We start from the raw sequence: 10,253 nt of genomic DNA on the forward strand, positions 1-10,253 counted from the left end.
TCAAATTAACAGTTTGCAGATTTATCACATATGTCAATTAGTGCCAATTAAAGTTAAAAGAGACATAATGGTTTTCACACGTGTATTTTGGGGAAATCATTACTCAATTGTTACTACTGGGGGACCGATTGCGCAGAGAATTGCAAATATTGTCAAAACAACATTGAATGGCAATTAGCGAACAGTGACCACGAGTGCACTGCTTTATCGCTCTTATCGACAAATATCGGCAACACTGTCATGCTTCAGTGCATATCAATCTCAAGTCTTGCTGTCAACACAGATAAGCAGATTATGCTTCGTTATTACTCTGGTTGTTTTAATAAAAGTTTAATAATTATGATTGTCAGTCTTCACCAAAAATTTGAAATCCACAAAATTACGTGTCAACGAATTAGTTGTTTTTTCTTAAACCATGAAATTTCATACCGACGAATTTCTATACATTTACAGTATGTGCGTAAAGTGTCTTCCCAGATTAGCCTGTGCAGTCCACTCAGGCTTAGCAGGGATGACAGCCTGTGCAGTCCACTCAGGCTTAGCAGGGATGACATTTTCTGCTTTAAATGGATTTTTGCTGAGGATTTTTTTTGAATACCACAATAGTGGAAAGTGTTGTCACTGATTAGCCTTTGTGGACTGCACAGGCTAATCTGGGACAACACTTCACGCACATGCATTATGACCCAGTACATGGCTCATGTTTATGAGTTGTATTAGATTGTTGCATTTAAAATCTGTATGATCACATAACACTGATGAATTTTTATCTTTTCTTTGTATGTATGTTTAATATTCAATATAAAACTATTTAGTTCTCAACATGTACTGAATTACAGCACGTTCATGTGGTCAGTTCCATGGCTGACTTCTCTGGCTGTGATAGCGCTCTCTGCTGGCGTTGTGATTCTATACTTCATCCCTATCCGATATCTTATCCTAGCCTGGGGTAAGTGACAATCCACATCTGACAGGTTAACCTTTGTCCACCTAGAAACATATTTTGAAGCATTTGTAGTCCCTTAAAAAGTTAAATTTCATTTTAGACATTTCTTACTAGTTTCAAGTTTCAAATGTTTTATTTTCATTTCATTACTGATGAGCAGCAAACAGCATAAAACCTCAACAGACAGGGAGTTACTCGCAGGATGTTCTGGTTTTATGCTGTTTGCACATAGCCATTTTCACTTTGCCTCTGAGTGGGAAAGGGTTAATAACATTGTGCTATTTTGTCTAGCAGGAAACAACTCTATACAAAAACTAAATTGCTTTGCTCATGTCGGTCTGTCGGTCCGTCCACCAGGTGGTTTCCGGATGATAACTCAAGAAGGCTTGGGCCTAGGATCATGAAACTTCATAGGTACATTGGTCATGACTCGCAGATGACCCCTATTGATTTTGAGGTCACTCGGTCAAAGGTCAAGATCACGGTGACCCGAAATAGTAAAATGGTTTCCGGATGATAACTCAAGAACGCTTAGGCCTAGGATCATGAAACTTTATAGGTAGATTGATCATGACTCGCAGATGACCCCTATTGATTTTCAGGTCTCTTGGTCAAAGGTCAAGGTCACAGTGACCCAAAATAGTAAAATGGTTTCCGGATGATAACTCAAGAACGCTTAGGCCTAGGATCATGAAACTTGATAAGTAGATTGATCATGACTCGCAGATGACCCCTATTGATTTTCAGGTCACTAGGTCAAAGGTCAAGGTCACAGTGACAGGAAATAGTAAAATGGTTTCTGGATGATAACTCAAGAACGCTTATGCCTAGGATCATGAAACTTTGTAGGTAGATTGATAATGGCTGGCAGATGACCCCTATTGATTTTCAGGTCACTAGATCAAAGGTCAAGGTCACGGTGACTGAAATAGTAAAATTGGTTTCGGTATTATAACTCAAGAACGCTTATGCCTAGGATCATGAAACTTCATAGGTACATTGATCATGACTCGCAGATGACCCCTATTGATTTTCAGGTCACAAGATCAAAGGTCAAGGTCACGGTGACCCGAAATATTAAAATGGTTTCCGAATGATAACTCAAGAATGCTTATGCCTAGGATCATGAAACTTGATAGGTAGATTGATCATGACTCGCAGTTGACCCCTATTGATTTTCAGGTCACTATATCAAAGGTCAAGGTCACGGTGACCTGAAATAGTAAAATGGTTTCCAGATGATAACTCAAGAACGCTAATGGCTACGATCATAAAACTTCATAGGTACATTGATCATGACTCGCAGATGACCCCTATTGATTTTGAGGTCACTAGGTCAAAGGTCAAGGTCATGGTGACCCGAAATAGTAAAATGGTTTCCGGATGATAACTCAAGAAGGCTTATGCCTAGGATCATGAAACTTCATAGGTACATTGATCATGACTCGCAGATGACCCCTATCCATTTTGAGGACTAGGTCAAAGGTCAAGTTCACGGTGACCCAAAATAGTAAAATGGTTTCTGGATGATAACTGAAGAACGCTCATTCCTAGGATCATGAAACTTGATAGGTAGATTGATCATGACTCGCAGATGACCCCTATTGATTTTCAGGTCACTAGGTCAAAGGTCAAGGTCATGGTGACCCAAAATAGTAAAATGGTTTCTGGATGATAACTCAAGAACGCTTATGGCTAGGATCATGAAACTTCATAGGTATTTGATCATGACTGGCAGATGACCCCTATAGATTTTCAAGTCACTAGGTCAAAGGTTAAGGTCACAGTGACAAAAAACATATTCACACAATGGCTGTCACTACAACGGAGAGCCCATATGGGGGGCATGCATGTTTTACAAACAGCCCTTGTTACAATTTGTATGCTTTTGGAGCAAACTGCTATATCAATCAGCAGACAAAAGACAAAACGATATTCATGTAATTTCATAAGGAATTGAGATTTAAAAGCCTAGTTGTGTATACTCAATTCAAGTATCACAACCACATGTAGCACTATAGTAGTAATATGATTAATTGTTAATTTACATTGATATATTTAATATTTACTATATAATACTAGCTAAGAGTTCTAGCAGCATTTTCTAGTGTGATAAAGTTTCATGAGTTTTGTTTTTATCATATATTTAATGCATACAATTGTTATCTCACTTTTTTGTGTTACCAGGTATTAACAAGTTTACTAAGAAGTTACGAGCCCCACACGCAATTCCAAACAATGAACTTCTTGACTTTCTGTCTCGTGTGCCCTCAGATCGAGAAATTGTAAGCAACACCTGTCAGAGTTATCTTTTCTTACATTAATAACAAGTTGTCAAGTAGTTGCATCATGTTTTAATTTCAATGATATGATATGAGACACTTTTCTTTAATTTAGTTTCTTTGGAGTATTTTTAGTTTTTTTCCAGCATTGTATTTAAACAATTTCAAAATGTTGGAAAAAGTTTAACAAAGGATAGAGTAATATTTCTTGAATTAGTTTTACCTTAATTTTTGGGGGAATAAATATGATTGATGATAATTTCAATAATAATGTCTTCTTTAACTTATTGTTGCTCGTCAATTTATCTGACATATTAATATTTTTTGGAGTAAACAGACTTACGCTTGTTTCTTGCGTAGGTGGAGTTCAGAGAATTGCGGCCAGATATCAACACAATTCCTGGTCGAAAGAAAACAAAATGAAGTCAGTGAGCCATATATTGGTGGCAAATTTTATGCAATCATTTTATTTAGAAATTATGGGTCTTTTTCAATATTGATACTCATTTGTCAACAAATTATTTTCTCATCAAATTTTGTTTACCCGGTAAGATAAAGTGTTATGTACCATATTATATATGGGATTGTTAATAGCATCACAAGACTATTGATTTACTTTGCTCATGATATACATGATTTTGAATGACCACAATTTACCCAGGTTTATCATTTTTCATTGAAGTTATATCCTTTTTTTTTCAATATGCAACTTTTATCTAATTTATTTCGGACATTGATATATTTTCAAGGCGTTCATCATATTTATCTTTGGTGACAAGTTGATGCATCAACACTGTGTAAGTGATTACCTGTTTTAGAATGTGACCAAGATGAATCAAACTCACAAGAACAATTGTGTTCATTAATCCTGTCTTCAAAGTGTGATACACATGTGTTCATTATCTTGTGAAATAGTGTGACGTGATTTATCTAAATATTCCTTTTTCCTTTTTCTATGACTAGTAAACTTCATGTTTTCTTCATGAATTTGTTTTGCCTGCATTCCAGTAGATATTTTTTGGGACCACTATAATTTTAACCTGTGATATTTTCATGTGCTTTGACATGATTATGTGCTGACACAATGAGCAGATCTTGTCATGGTTGAGTGTTTCTTCAGAATCAGTTGACAATTATTTGTTTAAATACAGCTTACTGTTAGACCATTTGATATAGTAATGACCAGAATCTATTCAAGTCAGTGTGTTGATTTACAACAGCTGACTGTTTTAGTTTTCAGGGTGCATGATCAACAGGGTTCACAGGGGTTTACACACAATCATTACAAAATTTTAACATACCGATAAGAACTTTATTTTTGCAAATATCTCAATTTATTGAAATACATTTGCAAAAATCTTGAGTGAATAAAAAGCAGTTTTTGTTGCAGTTTATTCAGATATCTTAAGATTTTAGAAAAAAGCTTTTAATACATTTGAAATTTATGCCAAAATTTTACGTTGCCTGCAGCAAAACTGTGTACATGAATGTACACATAGAATATTTGACCAAGAACACAGGCTTGTTAAATAAAGTAATTCTGATGTATTTCACATTGCCATAAGCACAATAAAAATGCCATAAGCACCATAAAAAACTGTATTAAGAAAAATGTTTTAAATACTTGTTTGAAAAAAGCACCACTCACCTGTGTTTACATCAATTAACATTTTATTGTGAACCCAACAAAGTCATGTGATCCTGCACTTTGGTTTTGTACAGTGCATGAATCGTATACCAGTAGTGACCACTATGGTACATGAATCGTATACCAGTACATGTAGTGACCACTATGTCCGTTTTTGCACGTTTCTGTTAATTAACAAATTTTGATGTTTAATTTAAAGCATTTCAATATTCCTGAAATCAAGAACAATTCATAGATATATATTGCATTTATATTACATAGTCTTATGTCATACATATAGATTTTACAAAAACAAATTATTAAAATATTTATTTTCAAAATTGTTAACAGTGTGCTTGCATTGAAAAAGAGTTTCACACTTTATTTATGAAATATAGTTGTATTTGTATGAGACTGTTATGTAATTTAATTTTATTTAAGACATTTTACCAAATATACATCTGTAATTGTTTACAATAAAAGGAGAATATTATACTAATTTTTCGATGAAGTTATTCTGCATGTGTTTTATGTTAATATACCACAGTTATAATCAATTAACAATTCATTTTATTGTATGAAAATCAAAGGCAATTATAATACATATAGTTTAGTCTGCATTTAGAATATGGTTCATTCCATTTTATAGATTTTTATTTCACTTTCATTGATGATATTTATGCCGCAGTTTAAAAAAAAAGTCTTATAACAGTAGTGTTATACATTCTCATTTATAACTTAATCTTGCCGCTATTACCTTTCATTGTTCTGCAACTGTTCATCGACTTGCTTGTAGTACATTTTTATTAATTGCGCTGGGATTCTTTGTATTAGACTGTCTATCATAATTAACATTATTTTTATTTCTAGTTACTGACGATTTGCTTTATGTTAAACTACGGGTCTGCTTTGAACTAATTAGTCTCACATGAGCTGTGTATTGTGTGCACGTGTTTGACAGGCTCTGTCTTCACAAATGAGTTTATATACTTACTATAATTATGTATAATTACCCGGGCATTCAATTCTGGGAGTTAGGTCAATCAACAACTTTTTAAAATATAACTAGTCATTTGCATGACAATATAACCATATCATCTTTTTATTTGTTCAATATTTATTTTTTAATTTGTTGGTTTGTAAGAATTACAGCTGATTTTTGTATGCCCCCCTTCGAAGAAGAGAGGGTATATTGTTTTGCACATGTCGGTCGGTCCGTCCGTCGGTCGGTCCGTACGTCGGTCCGTCCACCAGATGGTTTCCGGATGATAACTCAAGAACGCTTAGGCCTAGGATCATGAAACTTCATAGGTACATTCATTATGACTGGAAGATGACCCCTATTGATTTTCAGGTCACCAGATCAAAGGTCAAGGTCACAGTCACTCGAAATAGTAAAATGGTTTTGGGATTATAACTCAAGAAGCTTATGCCTAGGATCATGAAACTTCATAGGTACATTGATCATGACTGGAAGATGACCCCTATTTAATTTTCAGGTCACTAGGTCAAAGGTCAAGGTCACAGTAATTCGAAACAGTAAAATGGTTTTCTGTTGATAACTCTAGAATAATTTGCCTAGGATCATGAAACTTAATAGGTACATTGATCATGACTGGCAGATGACCCCTATTGATTTTCAGGTCACTAGGTCAAAGTTCAAGGTCACAGTGACAAAAAACGTATTCACACAATGGCTGCCACTACAACTGACAGCCTATATGTGGGGGCATGCATGTTTTACAAACAGCCCTTGTTTTAATTTGGTGCTCGAACATCTTGTTATATTGTTTGGCCCAAAATTATTTAGCTTATCTATCATAGTTGTATGTTTTTATTTTCATGCACACAATGTTTTAAGTACGCATTGATTATCAGGATAGATTGTTACTGGTTGATTTGAAAGATTCATCAATCTATTATTACAAGTTGTAAGTCAACATGTCAGTTCTTGTAATTGAAAAATATATTTAGGCCTCGATGAAATCTCAAGGTTTTGAGTTGTACCAAACTATCTTTAATTTAAGACTTGTTACAGGATACAATCTTTAGTACATGTAGTTTAAACCTATTTACTTTATTCTATTGCACTAAAAGCCTATAAGGCTTATTTGAAATGCTCTCGAGTCTGTTTCCTGGGACTTGAACCAGTTCCAGGCGTTTATGGTAGAGATCTAAGAAACGCTCACCCAATCTGTGTTAGGAAGATAAGTTTGTGGATTTCTCCTTTTGTATTGTATGCATATTCAGATTTTTTTTCAAAGAGGTGCAATTTTAGAGTCATTCTGATTAACAGTTTAGAGACATTGTTTTCATCGAGTGCCTTACAAATACACCACTGCTGCATAGAAGATTTGCAGCACGTGCATGGATACAACATCATGCACCGTACTGATTGCTAAACAGTCTTTTAGACTGGATGTGGATGAGCCCAGCCTGATCAGGAGCTACTCTGTCTGCTTATGAGACCATAAAACCTTGCAAGACTTTTAACAAGGAAAGCGCAGATCCTGTCCAGACTGAGCAATTGCACAGGCAGGTCTAGAGCTACGTTGGTGGTATATGGCATAAGACCCATTATCAGATGGAGAGGCAATATTTCATGGTGTTCTTGCGTGAAATTAAGGTGTACATTTTTTTAAACTGCTGTGTGCATGTTGTACCCCAATCCCTTTTAAAACTACTTTTTGGCATGCCTTGATTTCTGGCTATGTATTATCAGGTATCAATGCTTATTTTTGATGCATTTAACACATTTATTTTTGTTTCCCAGTAGAGATTATGTTTATTTTTTGTTATTATAACAAACTGTGCAATAGAGGAATGATATTATAAAACGATTGTTTATTTTATCATTTCATGTACATTTTATAAATATCTTATTGAAATATGTTTACTTCTATGCATGTATACTTTTTTTATAGATGTAATGTATACTAAAAGGCACCATTTATATAGCACTAACATTCATGTAACTGACATTTTGTGGAACAAAATACCAAGGACAAGAAAAATGTTTATATGATACTAGATATGCCAAAATATTATTTTTTTTATTCTAGTAATTATACTCTTTACATAAAAAATATACTTAAAGAAATTGTTAGATATCACCAGTTTTTGTTCACTTGGACAGATTCTTTGCTTGTGAAACTGTGTGACTATTTAAATGTCAATTGACCATTCAGTTTCAATCTAAGATTGCTTATTATCCCCCGCCAGAGGCGGAGGGATATTGTTTTGGCGTTGTCCGTCCGTCCGTCCGGCACTTTTGTGTCCGGAGCCATATCTTGGAAGTGCTTTGGCGTATTTCATTGAAACTTCGTATGAGTATATATATTGATAAGAGGATAATGCACGCCAAATGGCATTGTACACCATCTGTTAATAACGGAGTTATGGCCCTTTGTATCTTGGAAAAATGCTTGTTTTAGTGTCAAATATAATACTCTTGTGTCCAGAAGCATATAGGTGGGGGATATCAATTCAACGAATTTGCTTGTTTTATGAGGATTTATTTTCAGATAGTTAACCAGGTTTTCCGAAGGAAAAAACTGGTTATTAGATTGGCGAATGCGGGCGGGCTGGCGGGCGGGCGGAACAAGATTGTCCGGCCCATAACTTTGTCGTTCATTGTGAGATTTTAAAATCATTTGGCACATTTGTTAACCATCATTAGACGGTGTGTCGCGCGAAAAAATTACGTCAATATCTCCAAGGTCAATGTCACACTTTGAGTTCAAAGGTAAAAAATAGCCATAAATGAGCTTGTCTGGGCTATAACTATGTCATTCATTATGAGATTTTAAAATCATTTGGCACATTTGTTCACCATCATGGGACGGTGTGTCGCACGAAAGAGTCACGTCAATATCTCCAATGTCAAGGTCGCCACGACTAAAAATAGATTTATTTTAAAACAAACTTACAAAGGGGGTTAATTTTGTTTGTTCATTTCAAAAGTTGAGTTTGAGTTGTCTCCCTTTATCATATTTTTTTTCACAATGAAAACCTGGTTTTGTGACAATTTTGTCCCTTGCTTGTTAATTGTTCCCATTGTTAATTGTATGTATACAGGATTAGTCATTTTTGTGTTTCACATAATTGCAGATGCACAATTTCTCTGGGTGCTTAATGTAATCACCATTTTCAAGGATTTGTGGAGAGATTTTTGTTCTCCTGTAATACTGAGATACTGAATGTATCTCTATTTATAGAATGTAAATACTTGGATTTAAATGTATCTCTATTTATAGAATGTAAATACTTGCATTTAAATGTATCTCTATTTATAGAATGTAAATACTTGGATTTAAATGTATCTCTATTTATAGAATGTAAATACTTGGATTTAAATAAAACATTACTTCTTAATACATGGACTTTGTCAGAATGTCATTTATGTATTTGGATCACATTTTATACTTTGAATATCATGATAAGCAAGTCTGTAAACTGTGTGTTGATACCACTGTTTCTGGCACATTTTATTTGTGGGATTTTTTCAGACTCTATTGACATAATTCAAGCAAAAAAAGCTTTTATTGTACAATTGTTAATAAATGTTAATTTTTAGCTTTTTGTGCTTCAATATTTAGAAACAAGCACCCAGCAGAAGAACAATAACTGCTAAATGACTTTTAAAATTGAATGATAGTTAAAATACATCTAAAGTTAAGCATATTGTTTATATAAAATTGTACATCTATATCAATTATGCATTTTACCATGATAAACTATTTTTTATGTTTTGAGTTTGCACTTGTAAAATGTTGACAAAAGTGACATGTATATTTTTAAGTCATGCCTCTGTGACTATAAAACAAATACCGACAAGTTACATCCCTTTCTCAAAGTTGATTGCCTGCAATATAGATGGATTTAATAATGTTTGTGAAGGAAGGTAAACAGTGGGATGTTATATTTTCTCCTTTTATCATGTGCTATGTTATATGTATCTCATTTTATCATGTGTGCATAATACAGAGCTTTTAAGCCGGAACCATATCATGTCTGAACGTTTTATTGAAATTAAATTTTAACTAAAATATTGTCTTGTGTGTATTTCTTTTGATGTTCCTGTAACATCGTCTGTGCAATTACATTTCACAAGCATGTATGATACATCCACAATACTGTCTTTATATGCATTTGGGCCATGCTCTGTGAAAAAGGGGTTTAATGCATGTGCGTAAAGTGTTGTCTCAGATTAGCCTGAGCAGTCTGCACAGTCTAATCAGGGATGACACTTACGCCTTAAGTGGATTGTCACGAAGAAGAGACTTTCTTTAAATGATCATAAAAACGGAAAGTGTTGTTTCTGATTAGCCTGTGTGGATTGCACAGGCTAATCTGGGACGACACTTCACGCACATGCATTAAACCCCCTTTTCACAGA

The 10,253-nt window shown here is 34.3% G+C and overlaps 1 protein-coding gene across 10 annotated transcripts in view; it reads left to right on the forward strand.

Annotated features, from left to right (window-relative positions):
- The window catches only part of LOC127877723 (multiple C2 and transmembrane domain-containing protein 1-like), a 178,320-nt gene extending 168,417 nt beyond the window's left edge, over positions 1-9,903 (forward strand). For 9 of the 10 annotated variants that reach the window (XM_052423886.1, XM_052423887.1, XM_052423879.1 and 6 more), the window contains 3 exons: positions 840-949; positions 3,134-3,231; positions 3,589-9,903. In XM_052423886.1, the coding sequence (XP_052279846.1) occupies positions 840-949; positions 3,134-3,231; positions 3,589-3,651 (271 nt within the window). In that variant the 3' untranslated portion in view covers positions 3,652-9,903. The other variant, XM_052423885.1, reaches the window with a different exon arrangement.
- The last annotated feature ends 350 nt before the right edge of the window (positions 9,904-10,253 follow it).

The sequence above is a fragment of the Dreissena polymorpha genome, chromosome 4 (genome assembly GCF_020536995.1).
Source record: "Dreissena polymorpha isolate Duluth1 chromosome 4, UMN_Dpol_1.0, whole genome shotgun sequence".
Classification (NCBI taxonomy): domain Eukaryota; kingdom Metazoa; phylum Mollusca; class Bivalvia; order Myida; family Dreissenidae; genus Dreissena; species Dreissena polymorpha.